Consider the following 18,030-nt stretch of genomic DNA (forward strand, 5'->3'; position numbering starts at 1 on the left):
GCTCAGAGAATTTTAGGCTTTTTCTATCACTTCCTGGTGGCCCAAGTACAAAAGAGCCAAGAAGAGATTCAGGTGCTTCCTGATGCTTGGTTGGCAGATCACCACTGGCAACTCAGAGAGGGAACATCACTCATCTGAATCAACTCAAGGTATACTCAGTTCATATTCTTATTGAATATTCTTCCTCTGCCAGGACTAAGAAGAACTCCTTTTGTTAACCACTGAATGGCCTTTGAGAACTTTCCTCATTTCATTCAAATATTGGGACTACACTGCCAGGGGACTGACCGGAGTCAAACCCATTCCAGAATATATTCTACATACTGGTTCTGGAGGAGAATTCTCCTTGACCCTGTGTAAACACTTTTGCTTTGATGACATCCCTCCACAGCTTCTCTTCCTTTGAGGTTCAGCCCTTTCAAATGTGTCTCCCAAACTAGATCCTGAGACCAGTTATCCCTCAATCTGAGAGTAATTCTCCCTATTATCAAGGAGTTCAGTACCTGGTTCACAGTCTTCCTTCCCACCTAACTTCTGCCATCATACAATTGTTCAGTGGTTGTCATATTTTACTTTTCAGGACCCCATGGACTTGTCCATGAGGTTGGGTTTTTGTTTGTTTGTTTTGCCAGAGATACTGGAGATAATGCCATTTACTTCTCCAGATTACTTCGCAGTTGAACAGAGGAAAATAGGGGTTAAGTGGCTTTCCCAGGATCAGTGAGTCTCTGAAGTCATCTTTGAACTCAGGTCTTTCTGATTTCAAGTCCACTGATCTAGCCATTGTACCATATAGATGCCCTGCCATTAAAACTAAGCAGCTCTAACACCTTACCTTCCTCCTTCCTCAATCTTCCCAACTGCCACTCCATCTCAGTCTACCCACACTGATAGCCACACTCTTGATTTCCCCATCACCCACAAGTGTTCCATTTCAATGATCACTCTGAATCCCTTTGTCAGATCATAACCTCCCATCATTCCACCTCTCCCTATGCCTTACCCCTTCTAAAAGCACTCTTGTCTTCACTGGGATCTCCAGGCTCTTCATATTCCAACATTCTCCCAGGCCATCACTCATTTTTAATCTCACGTTCCTCTCTCACAAATTTCTACTATACAGTTAACCAGTTCAATGCTATACCATCCTCTTTAATACAGTACTACCATGAGGAGTGCCAGGTGCTATCTGATGCTTGGCTGGCAAACTAGCACTTACCTAACAGGTTTGCTTTGAGGACCAATTGAGATAATATATGCAAACTGCTTTGCCAACATTGAAGCACTACATAAATGTTATCATTGATTATTTGAGCTCTACTCTTGAGAACTGTCCCCTTGTCCTGAAATTCACACCCTGCCAAATCTCAGCTCTGGATCATAAGCTTTATCTGCTCTTTTGCTGTTGCCTCTCTAGAGATGGAAGAAGTTGATGAGATGCAGTTTACAAATTTGTTACCAAATCTCAATGGCCCCTCACATCAGTAAGGCAATCCTGTCACTATTCCTAATTCATTCTCCTTTGTATGACTTACCAAGATGGCTCCAAACTCTCCTGGAGCCTCCCATACCAGTCTTTCCTCCTACTCTTTCAGCTGAGGACTTCACCTCACTGGGGTTGTTGTTCAGTTATTTCAGTCATGCCAGACTGTCTAGGATCCTGTTAGGGGTTTCCTTGGCAAAGATTCTAGAGTGGTTTTACTATTTCCTTCTCTAGCTCATTTGACATATGAGGAAACTGAGGCAGACAGGATTAAGTAACTTGCCAAGGATCACACAGCTAAGTATCTGAGGTCAAATTTGAATTCAGGCCTTCCTGACACTAGGCCTGGCACTCTATCCACTTCACTACCTATCCACCCCTATTTACCATATTTCTTCTTCCCTCTTCTGTATCTCAAAACCCTTTGACCAGGACAATTCTGAGGGACTTATGAGAAAGAACACTATCCACATTCAGAGAAAGAAGAAAAACAATTGCTTGATCACATGGTTGGAGGGGGATATGATCATGGTTGTAGACTCTAAACAATCACTCTATTGCAAATATTAATAATATGAAAATAGGTCTTGATGAATTATACATGTAAAAAACCCAGTGGAATTGCTATGGGATGGGGGTAGGAGGAGGGGAGAGAAAGAACATGAATCATGTAACCAAAGAAAAATATTCTAAATTAATTAAATAAAAATTTCCAAATTAAAAAAAAAATAAACTTTTGACACCATCCCTCATTCTCTCCTCCTTTATTTCAGATGAAGAGGTGATCCTTCTTGTCAAGACCAACCTCTCTATATATCATTTTTAAAATTCTAACTCCTCCAGAGGCCTTCAGCAAATTGCTTATCATAATAACATCTCTTTTCATTCTAATCTACACTCCTTCCCTATCTACTGCTTTTTTCCCTAAACATGTCCCTCTCCTTTTGAATAACAAACCATTAATTATGTTCTACTATCCTTAAATACTATCGTTCTAAATTTCTTTTCTTTCATAGCCAAACTCTGATGAAAAGCTGTCTTTAATAAAATTTTCTTCATTGTTTTCTCCCTTCCATCACTTTTTAGTCCTTTGCAATATGGTTTCCAACCTCATCACTGAACTGAAACTTCCTTTGACAAAGTTACCAATGGTCTCTCTCTTTTTTTAAATCTTTATCTTCCATCTTAGAATAAACACTGTGTATTGGCTCCAAGGCAGAAGACTGGTAATAGCTCAGCTATTGGGATTAAGTGATTTGCCTAGGGTCACCCAGCTAGGAAGAATCTGAGGATAGATCTGAACGCAGGACCTCCCATTTCCAGACCTGGCTCTCAATCCACTGAGGCACCTAGCTGCCCTCTCAATGATTTCTTAATTGCCAAGTCACATGATCTTTATCAATCCACCTTCTTGACCTCTGTAGCATGGGACACTTTTGACTACTCTCCCTCTTTTCCTGAATCATGACACTATTCTCTCTTGACTTTCCTCCTTCCTCTTTGATCCCTTCTCAGTCTCTTTTGCTAGTTCAGCAGCCATGTCAAGTACCCTAACTGTGGGGTATTCCCCAGCTCTTCCCTGGACCCTCTTTGGTCTTCTCTATATATACTCTGTCATGGTAACCTCATCCCCTCTCATGAGTTGAATCTCTTTGTAGATGACTCCTAGGAAATATAGATCTGACTCAGGTTTTTCTCAGGAATCCCAATCTTTCATCTCCCCCTGCTCATATTAGCTTTTTCAAACTGGATGTCCTATGGACATCTCAAATTCAACCTCTCCAAGTCTTTATATGTGCCTCCTCCCTTCTACACTTCCCTATGACCACCAAGAATGCTATCATCTTCCTAGCCATCCAGATCTGCAGCCTTGATGTTGGCTGCCCCTTCCCTCCTCCCTCATATCCATCCTATGGCCAAACCGTGTCATTTCTGTCTCCTCACCCTCTCTTGAATTCATTTCCTTTTGTCTGCTCATATAGCCACCACTCCATTTCAGGCTCTCCTTAACCTCTGACTTGGACTATTGCAATACACTTCCCTTTTGGGTCTTCCTGCTCATTTCTAACCCAACTTCCACCCAGCTGTTAAAGTGGTTTTCCTAAAGGACAGGTATCACTCCCCTGTTCAATAAACTCAAATGCTCCCTATTTGTTGCCTTTAGGATCAAATACAAATTTTATCTATTTTTTAAAACTCCTTTTAGCGCCTTAAACCCTCAGTTCTAATCTTCATTTCATTTTGAAAAAAAAAGTCCCTCTATTTTGGTTTCCTAAATCCAACTACACATCAGCAAATATTGTTATTTGCACTACCAATTCCAAGACAAAAGAGCAGGACTGGCTAGGGAATCAGGGTTAAGTGACTTGCCTAGGCTCACACAGCAAGGAAGTGCCTAAGGATACATTTGAACCCAGGTCCTCCTAATTCCAGGCCTGGAGCTCTATCCACTGGGACATCTAGGTGCTCCTCTCCTATCTTAAAAAAAAAGTTTTTGTTGATGTCTTGTTTTTTCCAATACTATAGCTCCCTTGGTATCTCTCCTCCTCCTCCCCTATTTCTCAGAAAGTTATTCCATAAACATAATATTTTTGAAAATAACACTTTATTTTTCTCCAATTACATATAAAAACAATTTTTAACATTCATTTAAAAAAAGTTTTGAGTTCCAAATTCTCTTCCTCCCTCCAGGCTCAATTCTCTATCCACCAAGCCATCTAGCTGCCCCACAGCAAATATTACTAACCAGAATTTATAGACTCAATGGGGCATAGGGGAAAGAGCAATGCCATTAGTGTTAGAGAACTCCAGTTTATACTCTGCTTCTATGCATGTTACCTTTAGCTGTGTGATCCTCAACAAATCATTTAATCTCTATTAGCCTCAGTTTCCTTATATGTAAAATGAGGATAATAAGAGCCCCTACCTATCAAAGTTGTTGTGAGGATCAAATTAGAGAATAATTGTGAAGTATTTAGCACAGTGCCAGCACATAGTAAGTGCTATAAAATGTTAGTTGTTATAACTATTACACTGACCTTGGGAAATTTAATTAATCTCAGTTTCCTCACCTGAGGAGTGTGGGATTTAGACTAGATAGATGGCCTTTGAGGTTCCTTCTAGTCTTTAATCTATGAACGTATGAGCCCAAGGGTAACCTTCATCTCAGCAGGAATCCTGTCTACCACGCCTGACAAGCAGTCACCTCACTTAGGTTTGGAGACTTTCAGGGACAGTGAACTCATTACTTTCCATTTGGGACAGCCCTAATTCCAATTTGGACATTCTTAACTATCCAAACAAACCTTTATAAACAACCCCTGGAATGCCAACTCCCTGGGACAACCTCTTCTCCTAAGCCCCAAACATCACCACTCCAACCCCAAATACCAGAAGTGCCAATATTATACCAACTACCAAATGACCAAAGAATAGCATTTGCCATTAGAGCATAGAAACCATTCCCAGATTCCCTGCTTTGTAAGAGAGAAAGATATATTTGTTGTTGGGGTCTTCAAGGATCCCTGGATACTACTGAGGAAGCTAGTTCACTGAAGAAATTCAGTATGCTTGGTAAAATTAGTCTTCACTGGAAGCAAACATCTCCCTATTATCTTCTCTTTGGAGGACCTTTTTTTGCATGGAGGTTCACATGACTTCATGATTGATTTTTGGCAGATCAGTCTAAATATGAACAAAGTTCCTTTAGGATCTGGAGCCCATCCTGCCCTCGCTTCAAGGATCCTCCTGCCCCCCAATTTACCTCACTGGATTATCATGAGGATTGAATGAGGTAACATCCATAAAGCACTTAGCACAGTGCCTGGTGCATAGTAGCTGCATCATAAATGCTTGTCCCTTTCTCCTTAACCCATACCCCACCCCAAGTCAGAATTTAAAGTTCCCACCTGAAGTTGGTGCCATGAGTTCTAGTAGCAACACAAAAGCAGGCTCTTCATCTGATATCTCCATAAGAAGGCAGAAGATCTTCCTCTGATATTTCCTACATATGTGGTCTTAGGCAAGCCATAGGATCTCTCTAAATCAGCTTCCTCACCTTTAAAATGAGGGCATTGAACTAGATCACCTCTAAGGTCCCCTCCAACTCCAAATCTATGAACTTATCACCTCTCCTGAATCATAATTTTCCATTTCTCAGTTTTTTTCCTGCTGTAAAGGAGTAATAGACTGAGATGCTCCCTAAAATCTCTCCCCATTCTAAAGATTAATTCAATATATATGGCAGATAGGTGGTCAGCCTGCATCTTGATCACCCCACTGGCAAGTTTCTTTTCTTGAAAACCTCCAGCAATTTATTCCCTTATTCCTAATGTAGCTTGGTATCTTAGTGGAGGGATCACTGGACTTAGAATCAAGAAAACTCACCTACTTGAATTCAAATCCAGATCCCACCATTTACTAGTTGTTACTCTGGGCAAATCACGTAACCTAAACCTGTTTGCCTCAGTTTCTCATCTGTAAAATGAACTAGAAAGGTAAACAGCAAACTGTTCTACCATATCTTTGCCAAGAAAATCCCAAAGAGTCAGACATAACTGAAACATGACTGAATGACAACATTCCATACAAGGCACACTGAGCTCTATAATTCTAAGTCATCATTTTGTGGTTCTTTCTTCAATGGTCCACCAGATTTAATCATAACACAGAATGCCAGAACTAAAAAGAACCTTAGAGATCATTTTAGTTCTATTCTCTCATTTTGCAGGTGATTTCCTCTGATGCTCAGGCAAGGGAATCATTTCACCAGTCACCTGGCTAATTACCAATTGGCAATAGAATCAGATCTTTTGCTCCTTGGACCAGTGTTCTTTTTACAATAAAGTACCAGGATAAAAGATAGAGTGGCACACCCTCCCACCTACCCCAACTCCATGTTGTGATTAACTAGCTATACTAGCATCTGACCTAACAGCCTAACTATGTTGGACTTCTCATTTGCTGCATGTAATTAATTACTATATGGGGTGGTTCCCCCCTCCTAGAACCATAGACTCACTTTGTAAACTGCAGAGATCTTAGAGACTGTGAGATTTGCCCTCATTATCTATCTGAAATTATTCGATAATAAGCATGTGATATCAGGGTAACAGTTCAATAACCCTAAAAAATAAATTACCCTTAAAAAAAAGAAAATACCCTGTTTTGCCTTAGGCCCCTTCAGATCTCAGTCATAAGCCTCTCATCCCTTCACCTCCAACCCTGAGGGCTGGACTGTCAGCCTGTATCTTGATCACCCCACTGGCAAGTTTCCTTCTTTGAAAACATCCAGCAATTCATTCCCTTATCCCTAATGCAGGCAGTCTAGCAAACTTGTTAAATTAACAAACTTTCCTTTAACAGGATGATTTGCTCAAGTGAATTAGGACCTAACTCACTAGAGGTCCCTGAAGCAGGGATGCTTCTCTAATTCAGATTTTTCCTTAAATTCATTATCCTCTCATTTCCAGCCCCCTGCATTCTAAGAATTTGGTGTGTCTATCAGGTAGTAGGATGGGGGATAGGGAGGGGGAAGATGAAGATATAGGCCTGAGGCAGCCAGTCACAGAGCTGAAAAGGAGGCAGTGTTCCTGCCTCTGAAAATCTGAAACTCCTTGCAAGCAATAAAGAATCTTTGGCCAACCCAAGCAGGGGAGAGATGAAGAGAAATGAAGTAGAAGAAAAGTCATCACCTTAACTTCTCCCATATTCCAATCTTATCGTTTCATCCTCCTTTATGAAACTTCCACTTTCTTCCCCTCCTCCTCCTCCTCTCTTTCTCCCCCTTCTTCTTCTCTTCTTCCTCCTCCCCCATCTAACCTACCTCCTAACCAACCCCCCCCCCAATCCTTTTGAAAGGTAACCCAGGGCTGCAAGGACCATAGATTCCTAGTAACTTCCCAGGCAGATAAGAACCCCAGGATCCTCCAGATTTTCCCTACTTTACTACCATCCTTCCTCTAGTCTGTCCTCCCTTTCTCACCAATATTCCATTGACTGAAATTTTGTTCCCTTTCCAGTTCCCCGGAACTTTTTTTGACTCGTGCTCATTGAATCTTTCCAACCTGCTCTATTTATAAGCAGACAGTAGCCCCAAGCAGAACCCACGCTGGAAAAGCGAAGACAAATACAGGAGTACTTCTAACACGGGCAGAGGCAAGAGCACAAGCGGGATGGAGAGACCAGCATGGATCAGCGAGAGGAACCTAAAGCGAGCACAGTCAGAAATGGAGGGGAGAAGGGTCAAAGACCGGACAAATACAGGAATAGGGTTAGAGTAAAGGGCAGATGGAAGATAGGGAAAGGGTCCAAGGAGAGAGGAACGCCAAGAAGTGACGAGGGTGGGAGTCAAAGAGAGTACGGTACGGAAGGGAAGATCGATGGGTGCAGAGAGAAACACGGGAGAAAGATCAGGGCGAAGATCAGAGAAAGCGGGGAACCGGGGAAGAGACAGGAATCAGGGTCTGAGACAGGAGACACAAGGGCAAGACAGGGGTGACAGTCCCAGAGAAAGAAAGGGGCAGAGAGGGATACAGGGATGGGTTCTGAATTCGGGACAGAACCGAGCCCATTAGGCATGGAAAGTTGCTGTTCACGTTGGAAAGGAGTGAGAAAAGCAAGAGGAATCTGAGGTTGGGGCTGGGGAGATGAATTGGGGCATCAGACTGACCCGAAGTAGGCGGCGACAGCTGCTGGCAGCGCCAAGAGGCAGAGTGCGGCCAGGGGCAGCGGAGGCTGGGGGTGCATGGTGCCGGCGGCGCCGCTCCTGCTCTCATCTCCTCCGTGGGCGCCCGGGCTGCTACTGCTGTTGCTTCTGCTGCGGCTGCGGCTCCTCTGCTTGGCTATCAGGGCCGCCACCTGCCCCCCGCGGGGCTTTAAGGCCGGGTGGGTGGGGGTGCCCGAGCAGAGGGGTGCGGACTCAGCCACTTCTTCCCGACAGCTAGCCCCCCTCCCCATTGGTCCTGTCGTCCGCAGCCCCGCCCTCCTTCCCCTGCAAGGGAGGCCGCGCGCATCCCGCGCCCAGCCCCTGCCCAGCTCCCCTCTCCCCAGGTGGAGCGAGTCTCACCTGGCGCCGTCCGACGAGCCTAGGGGGATGGCGGAGTCTATTACCCAGGGGAAGAGATGGGAGGAGGGAAGGGGTGGGTAGGCCTGGGTGGGGGGCAACGAGGACGGGTAGAGGACTAGGAAATTAACCTGGGGCTTTCAGTTCGGTACAAATCCTTGCCAACAACTTTACTTACCTTCTCATTTCTCTCCCCCCCACCCCCCCAAAACAACCCACTGGAAATGTGAGGGCTGCAGTCCGCCTCTGACCACTCTGGGGACTGGGGATTAAAAAAAAGGGGGGGGGGAGGGGATTCGGAATTTGGCAATAGGGGCAGGGGCTGGAAGGGATGTTAAGAGATAGCTTGCTCCAACCCCAGGCCAAATGTCTTGCTACTTTGGTGTAGGGAGATTCCTTAACTAGGAGTCAAAAGCCTCAGAAGTCTTGGCTCTTGCCATTTACTAGGTGTGTGAACTGGGCTAGTTAGTCATCTCTGCCTTCTGTTTCATTTGCAGAATAAGAGAATTGGGTTGATGACCTTTAAAGCTCTTGCCAGATCTACTGAACATTCTCTGATTCTGAATCTGTTGATCACCTGCACAGAGGGCTTCCTGCTTAACTTGTGATCTGCACCGAGTCTAGACTAGAAGAACAAGCATTTATTAAACACTTTCTATGTGCTATGCACTAGCTAAGCACTTTACAGATATATTTTTTTCTCCTCACAACAACCCTGGATGGCGGGTTTTATTATTCTCATTTTACAACTGAGGAAAATGAGGCAGAGATTGTCATGGAAATGCTAAATCTGCATGGGATCTTAGTGTCAGATTCAGAGCTAAAAGATCCTAGTACAATAAGATGGATTTGCAGCTGGTGGAATAGTTACAGCTAAAGAGATCTGGTTAATATATCAATAGAAACCTATTGGTCTCTGGTGGTATGCCACAAGGCTCTATATAGGGCCTATTCTTTAAAAAAAAAAGATCAGTGATTGACTTATGCCTATTAAAAATCTTCAAGTGATACAAAGAGGGTGGAAGAACTAATAGGATGGACTTTGGAGTCAAGAATTCAGTTATCTCAGCAGGTATGGATCTAAACTAACAGTATGGAATTCAATAAGGATAAATGTGGTCCTGAATATAAATGAAAAAAAAAATAAAGTTGTAGGAGTACTGTGTGGGGAAGAGATTATTTTATAGCAGGTCATGTAGAAAAGATGTATTTTAGTTGGCTGCACATTTGGCATGACCCAATACTATGATGAAATGGATTAATGCTAACAAAGATTTAGTGTTTAGTCAGGAAAAGACAAGACAGGGGACAAGAGAGATGCCTTTAATGATTTAAAGGACTAACATATGGAAGAGGACATAATCTTGTTTTGTGTAACTTCAGGGGAAGACTTGTGGGTATGAAAGCCAAGGAGATCTCAGTTCAACAGTAGACAGAACTTCCATTTAAAGGCATAAGGAATTGTAACTGATTACCTCAATTCAGGAGTGAGCTCTCAACACAAAAGGTGTTCCAGCAGAAGCTGAATGACTGGTGTATTGTAGAGGAAATTCCTACATTGTGTAGCCTAGACGTCCCCTTGGACTCTTTTAGCTCCAAAACCCTCTAATGTTAGTGTCCTCCTCTGATTGTTAGATAGGCATGAACAGAACTTCGAAGGGGATATTACATGTGAGGCAAGAAGAGATAAGGCTGGAGGATCTGCTAAATTCATCTTGTGCATCCTGAAGGACCAGTTCTGACCCTTCCTGCCCCATACCAATTACTGCCTAGTATCCAATAAGCTAGGTGGTACAGTGGTGGCACAGTGGTGGACCTGGAATCAAGAAGTCCTGCTTGCAAATCTGACCTCAAGCACAAACTATGTTATCTTGGGCAAGTCACTTAAAGGGGGGGGTAAACTGCCTCAGTTTCCTCATTTGTAAAATGGGAATAATAATAGTATCCACCTCCCCAGGTTGTTGTGAGGATACAAGGTTAATATTTGTAAAGTGCTCTGTAAACCAGAAAGCATCATATAAGTGCCAAATATCATCATCTTCACCTTCATCATCGATAACTTTCCTGATAAAGCAACAGTTTCTGGGTGTAAGCAGGGAGAATTTTTGTTCCTGTGCCAGCATCCTCTGACTCATCCATAGTCATGGAAAAGAGTTCATTGGCAACATACCACTGTATCTCTGACTCTTTGACCTTTCACTTTCTTATCTCCCTGGAGAAAGACCCCATACACATATTACCTATAGTTAAAATAGGCATGAAGTCTCACTTCCCAAGATTCCTAGCTCCATCTTGTATTTATTTTGTATTCTATATATTTTGTATATCTATAGCTGTATACAATGTTCTCTTCATTCTACTCATTTCACCCTCCATTATCACATGTAGTTTTTTCCAAGTTTTTTTTTAACCCTTACTTTTAACCCTTACCTTCTGACTTAGAATCAATACTGTGTATTGGTTTCAAGGCAGACTAGTGGTAAAGGCTAGGCAATGGTGGTTAAGTGACTTGCCCAGGGTCACACAGCTGGGAAGTGTCTGAGGCCAGATTTGAACCTATGACCTTCCATTTCTCAGCCTGGCACTCTATCCACTGAGCCACCTAGCTTATCCCTCTTTCTAAGTTTTAAAAAAATTAATCTACTCTTTTTTTCCTGATGGTACAATACTATTCCATCACAATCATATATCATAGTTTGTTTAGCTGCTCCCCAATTGGTGGGCATCCCTCTGATTTCCAGTTCTTTGTCACTATAAAGAGAGTTCCTATAAATATTTTGGAAACTATGGGTTCTTTTCTTTTTTCCTCAATCTCTTTGGGAAACTTTCTGGGTCTAAGGGTATACACAGTTTTTTAGCCCTCTAAGTACAAAGCTCATTTTCTATAGAGTCATTGGAAGCAACTTTGGGTCCATGCCAATAAATAGCTAGCATTTGCATAGTACTTTAAAAAACTCCCCAAACCTCTTACTAAGATAGAAGTGTGTCAAGGGCTAGGCAATTGGGGTTAAAGTGACTTGTCCACAGTCACACAGTTGGCAAGTATCTGAACTCTGGTCCTCTCAATTCCAGGTCTGGCACTCTATCTACAGAGCTACCTAGTTGCTATATAGATATAGATATAGTATACTATAGTACATGGGTTAAGGTTTAAAAGTTTTAAGGTTATGGTTTAACGGTTTAAGGTTTGCAAAATGCTGTATATATTATCGTTGTTCCTCATTTTTATTATCCCCATTTTACAAATGAGGAAACTGAGTCTCAGAGGTTAAGTGACTTGTCCTGGACCACATTGCTATTAAGTGTCTGAAATTGCATTTGAATTTGGATCTTCCTGACTCAGAGTTCAGTGGAGTCTTACCCAATGTACCACTTTACCACCTATCTGCCTCTAAGCAGCTAGCAGGAGCAAGATTATGGAGATGTTATATATAGTATTTTGGTCTGGTTTTCAGTTCTGCCACTAGATTTCTATATCTTGAAAGCTTTTCTCATTTCAAATAATTTAGAGAAATGAGTATTTGATATAGCAACATCTGTGAAAAATATTGCTCTTAAATCTTTGTGAGTCAGTGTTGTGCCCTGGTCATTTGGGGTAACAGTTCTGTCTGTAATGTGTCCCAATTTCTTTCTTTTAAAAAAAAAAACCCTTACCTTTCGTCTTAGAGTCAATACTGTGTATTGGCTCCAAGGCAGAAGAGTGGTAAGGGCTGGGCAGTGGGGGTCAAGTGACTTGCCCAGGGTCACACAGCTGGGAAGTGTCTGAGGCCAGATTTGAAACTAGGACTTCATGTCTCTAGGCCTGACTCTCAATCCACTGAGCCACCCAGCTACCCCTGTAATGTGTCCCAATTTCATTAGTTTTTACTAGCTGAATTCTCAAGAATATTTTGGGGTTTGTATTCATCATATTAGTTTATAACTGAAGATGGCATCAGGGGCATAATTCTACCAGTTGATCAAGCCTTTCTAGTTACACAATGCATGCTAAATTGTTACAACCTACAAAAGAGACCAAACCGCAAAGAGCAACATTAAACACTCTGCAACTTTGAAACCTCCACCACCATTAAGGAGTAAATGGAGGTATCTTTTCATGTCTCTTCTTCAAAATTGTATTTGTTCTGTGTAAGGGGTGTACGAAGTATTCCAGGGGTACTAGTACCTCTGGTGTGAAGGTTTGTAGAGTGCTGCTCATCCACCTTTGGTGTCCATCTTTCACCCAACTCTCACCTGTGGCTCCAAGAAGTTCTAGCCTCCTCAGTGATCACATCCCAGTAAAACTGTGTTGGCAGCTAAACCAGGCTGAGGATAACCAAGAGGTCTCAAACCCATCACTGGCCAAGGGGGATGTCAGACTTCTGTGGCAGAATGGGTGGATGAGAACAATATGTTCCAGTGGTCATGAAAGTGGCTGAAGCAGGTGCTGTGGAGAGCTTAGAGCTTGGTTGGACATTGAAGAAGCCAAGGTTAGCCACTGCACCATCCCAGCCATCACCAGTTCTCCTGACTTTTGTTTTGTCACTGGACTTGGATGACTCTAGAAGAGAAAGTAAAGTTGATTTGGTTCAACTCTGTGTCACTTAAATCCAATTCTTGAGTAAGTCAAGACCTGTGGCATAGCCCTGTGATGTCACTTCGTGACATCTCTTCCAAAAGAAAGGATGAACAACAGTTCTTTGTAATTTTACAATTTTCATTTTTGATTATTTTGTGATTGTTCTTTCCATTTACATTGGAGTTGTTATTGTATATGTTTTTTTGTATAAATTTTATTTGGTATTTGGTGTATTGTGTTGGTATGATATTATATATGTAATCTTTGTATTTATCAATTTACATTGTTCTTTCTATTTACATTGTAGCAGTTATATATATTGTTTTCCTGGCTCTGATTACTTCACTTGGAATCAGTTCATGTTAGTCTTTTCATGCATTCTTCATATTTTTAATTTCTTTTAGGATGGTAATATTCAATTATATTTCACATTTTATTCAACCATTCCCCAGTCAATGAACATTTATTTTGTTTCACGTTCTTTTCTATCATGAAAAATGCTACTTTAAAAATTTGGGCATATACAAATTCTTTCTTTTTATCAATGACCTTCTTGGAAGATATGCCTAGCCATGGAATCTCTGGGTTAAAGGATATGGATATTGTCAACACTTTATTAATTCTAAATTGTTTTCCAAAATAGTTGTACCAAAGAATATTTTTAGCAGCTCTTTTTGTAGTGGCAAAGAATTGGAAACTAAGTGTATGTCCATCAATTAGGGAATGGATGACCAAGTTATGGGATATGGTTGTAATGAAATATTATTGCACCATAAAAAATTATGAATAAAATAAGTCCAGAAACATCTGGAAAGACATATTAACTGATGCAAAGTCATGTGAGTAGAAACAGGAGAGCAATAACAGGAATATTATATGATGATCAAATGTGAAGGACTAAACTATTATCAGCAAAACAAGGTTCCAAGATACCCCCAAGAGACTCATGATAAAAAAATGCTATCCACAACCAAAGAAAGAACTATTGAAGTCTAATTGCAGATCAAACCATGCCATTTTCCACTTGATTCCCTTCATGTTTCCCTTTTTTATTGTATGTGTAAAATGTGTCTTCTTTCATAGCATGATCAATATAGAAACATGTATTGTATAATAGCACTGGTATAACCTATATCATACTATTTACCACCTCAAGGAAGGACAGGGAGGGAGAGGGAAGGAAGGGAGAGAATATGAATCATAAAATATCAGATAACAGTTGTGGAAAATTGTTTCTATACGTAATTGAAAAAAGAAAAAAGCTTATAAAAGAAAAAAATTAGTTGTACTAATTCACAGCTCCACAAAATTTTTTGTACATTCTTATTGATTGTATTAGATACTAGTTTTAAAAATTATTTCATTTTTGTATGGTTGGTTTATCTATTTTGTATTATTGGTCTATCTATAGTTTTATTCAGATCATAATGAATTGTGAAGCACAAAGGCTCTCTGGGTGAGAGACAGGAGGCAATATATGTCAGGCATGTTAAACCCCCACTGCCATTTTGATTACTATCTTCCCTGAGACCCTGACAGAGATAGTTCCAGATCCTGAACCCAAGATCCTTAGGAATACTGAGATCCAATGACTACTGGCCCTGTTTCTGGCCCAGATTCCTCAACCTTCATCTCAGGAAGGAACTTCTGTAGAGATGCAAACTGGCAGCTGTTTCTCTGGATGCCACAGTTCTCCTTTCTCAGCAGCCATAGGTACCCAAGACCAGAAAACAAAGGTCTTGCTCCCTAAGTCCTTTGCACTGTCAGATGAGTCAACATGAGAAACAGATATAATTTCATCAGCAAAAAAGACTCTAAAGAAGATGCATTATGGGGCACTAGGTGACTTAATGGATAGAGAGCCAAGTCTAGAGTTGGGAAGCCCTAGGTTCAAATCTGAACCTCAGATACTTCCTAGCTATGTGACCCTGGGTAACTCACTTAACCTCAGTTGCCTAGCCCTTACTGTTCTATCTTAATCAATATTGGTTCTAAGATAGAAGGTAAAAATTAAAAAATAAAAGAGGATGAATGACTACTTATATATGTTGTCTACCCCATTAGAAGGTGAGATCCTTGAGAGGAGGGATTATTTTACTTTTCATTTGTAACTCCAGTGAAGTGTTTTTCATGTTTATTCATCCAATGCAAAATGAGGTTTTCAAAATTCTATTCTAAGTATGTCTATCTCCTCTGCAAAATCATTTAATACTTTAACATTATTATTGCCATCCATTTTATGATCAGGTAGTACTTTTAGGGGCAGCTAAGTGGCACAGTGCTTGGAGCACTGGATTTAGTTAGAATCAGGGAAACTCATTTTCCTGAGATCAAATACAGATGCAGACACTTGCTAACTATGTGAACCGGGCGAGTTGCTTAACTCTGTTTGCCTCAGTTTCCTCATTTTTCGAATGAGCTGGAGAAGGAAATGGCAAACCACTCCAGTGTCTTTGGCAAGAAAATCCCAAATGGGATCATGAAGAATCAGACATATGAAAACACCAAGAACAACAAAGTGCTGGTGCATATATTTCATGTATTCTCATGAGCCATTTTATAATTCATCACCCTCTGAACTGATACATTTCCAGCAGGTGGAGCATGGATATAACTGATTTGTTTGGATATAGTTTGCTTTCTTTTGGTGCTTTTTAAAAAATCTTTTCATTCAGACCATCTTTATTAAGTAAATATTAAGACTCTTTCTGCTGCTCATTGGGAGCAGATTCTTCTAAACTTCACCACAACTGGCCTTCTCAGGTGAAAAGAAAGAGAAAACTTTGCTCACAGTCTCTTTTTCCTCAGCTTCTGTGCCTGGAGTAGTCCCCCAAAGCAGCATAAAGGGGAGGGTACCCCTGGGTGTCCAGGTTAAAGTTGTACTTGTTGCTGTAGTTAGTAAGTAGCATATGCCACTTAATCTTGGAGGAGTCCACCCAGTATTTCTCACTTATTTGTTCTATGTATGTATCAAGCAAATGACCACAATGCCATTGTGATCATCCCCAAACCCTATGAAACTCTATTTCTTAGATTCTTAGAAGTTATATCACACTAGGAGGAGACTAACCTCATCAATGATATTGTTGTTTTGTCATTTCAGTTGTGTCTTACTGTGATCTTATTTGGGATTTTCTTGGCAAAGATGCTGGAGTAGTTTTTCAATTCCTTCTCCAACTCATTTTACAGATGAGGAAACTGAGGCCAACAGGGTTAAATGACTTTCCCAAAGTCACACAGCTAGTAAGTGTCTGAGACCAGATTTGAACTCAGGAAAAGCAATCTTTCTGACTCTATGTTTGTCACTCAATCCATTGTACCACATAGCTGCCCTATCAGTGGTATCTCCAGAATCCAACTGGCCAATGTTTCAGGGATCCTAAGACTTTCATAACTATTGTAGTGGTCTAAGTGTACACAGCAATCCCTGTTGGCAGTCATTCCTCTACAAGTCCATTATGACATGGATGATAGATTGGGTTTTAAGGGCATTGTGGTTATCACTGTCATCATGACTGGCTTAGGAGATAGTATAGTGTGTCTGAAAAGAGCACTGGACTTGGAGTCAGGAAATCTTGGTGTATGGTTGGGGAAGTCACTCTTTGAACCACAGTTTCCTCATCTGTGAATGAATGTAATCTTACTTATGCTACCTACCTCACAGAATTGTTGTAAGGCAAACATTTTCTAGAAAAATGCAGAGTGAGTTATGGTCTTCAGCCTTGTTTCTTGTCCAAAGATATAAAGTTGAAATCAGGTCATTATTATTTGCACCCCCCCCCCCACACACACATACTCCAGCACACAACTACAAAGTCACATAAACTCATAGGGACAGGTATCCCTTCCACATCTCGACTTTCTCCATTGCAGTTTTGATAGATTGTGCATAAGAAACTAAATGGGAATTTTTTGAGAGCTTTGTAGAAGTAGTATATGTCATATGAAAGCCAGCAGATGACAGAGAAAAAGTTGAGAAACTCAGAAATGCATAAAATATATTATAGTATTATATAATATTAGAATATTTTATATTTTGATAATATAAATATACACAATTTCTTTTTTAAGTTAAAACAACTAAAAGGCTATTTGTGAAAAGAATGTGAAAGGCAAAAATTTTTACATATATTTTCCAGATTGTGGGGGGACTGTACCTTAACCCCCATAAGGTGAAAGGGATACCTATACTTTAACTCATATATTCAAAGGTACTTCTAAAATAAGCCTACACACTATCCCAAAGAGATTAAAGAAAAGGGGAAAAGACCTATTTGTAAAAAAATATTTATAGTAGCTCTTTTTTTTATGGTGGCAAAGAATTGGAAATTCAGGGTATGACCTCCAATTGGGGAATGGCTAAACAAGTTGTGAAATGACTGTGGGGGAATTCAATTGTTCTATAAGAACTGATAAGCACAATGGCTTCTGAAAAACATGGGAAGCCTTATATGAACTGATGCAAAGTGAAGTGAGCAGAACCCAGAGGACATTATACACAGTTAATGGCAAAAATGTACAATGATCAACAGTGAATTACTTAGCTATTCTGTTCAAGACAATGACCCAATTCCAAAGGACCCATGTTGAAAAAAATGCAACTCACCTTCAGAAAAAAAAGTGATGAACTCTGAATGCAGATTGAAGATTTTTTTCTGGTTTGTGGTTTTTTTTTTTTTTGGTCTATTTTCTTTTGCAACAAGGCTAATATGGACATGTATTTTGCATGGCTTCATATTTATAATTAATCTTAAATTGCTTGCCTTTTCAAGGAGTGGACCGAGGCAGTAGGGAGGAAAACTCAAATTTGGAACTCAAACTTTTAAAAAATATTTAAAATTGCTTTACATGTTATTGGGAAATGTTTAATGAAATGAATAAAATATATTGGGAAAAATGTGCCTATACACAAATGTATATACATTC

The 18,030-nt window shown here is 40.7% G+C and overlaps 1 protein-coding gene across 1 annotated transcript in view; it reads right to left on the minus strand.

The window, feature by feature from the left end:
* Positions 1-8,477, minus strand: part of WNT9B (Wnt family member 9B) — a 41,354-nt gene extending 32,877 nt beyond the window's left edge. The window contains exon 1 of the mRNA XM_001375820.4: positions 8,154-8,477. Within this exon, the coding sequence (XP_001375857.1) occupies positions 8,154-8,440 (287 nt within the window). The 5' untranslated portion in view covers positions 8,441-8,477. The remainder of the gene's footprint in view (positions 1-8,153) is intronic.
* Between the last annotated feature and the right edge of the window lie 9,553 nt (positions 8,478-18,030).

This window comes from Monodelphis domestica, chromosome 2 (genome assembly GCF_027887165.1).
Source record: "Monodelphis domestica isolate mMonDom1 chromosome 2, mMonDom1.pri, whole genome shotgun sequence".
NCBI classification, from domain to species: domain Eukaryota; kingdom Metazoa; phylum Chordata; class Mammalia; order Didelphimorphia; family Didelphidae; genus Monodelphis; species Monodelphis domestica.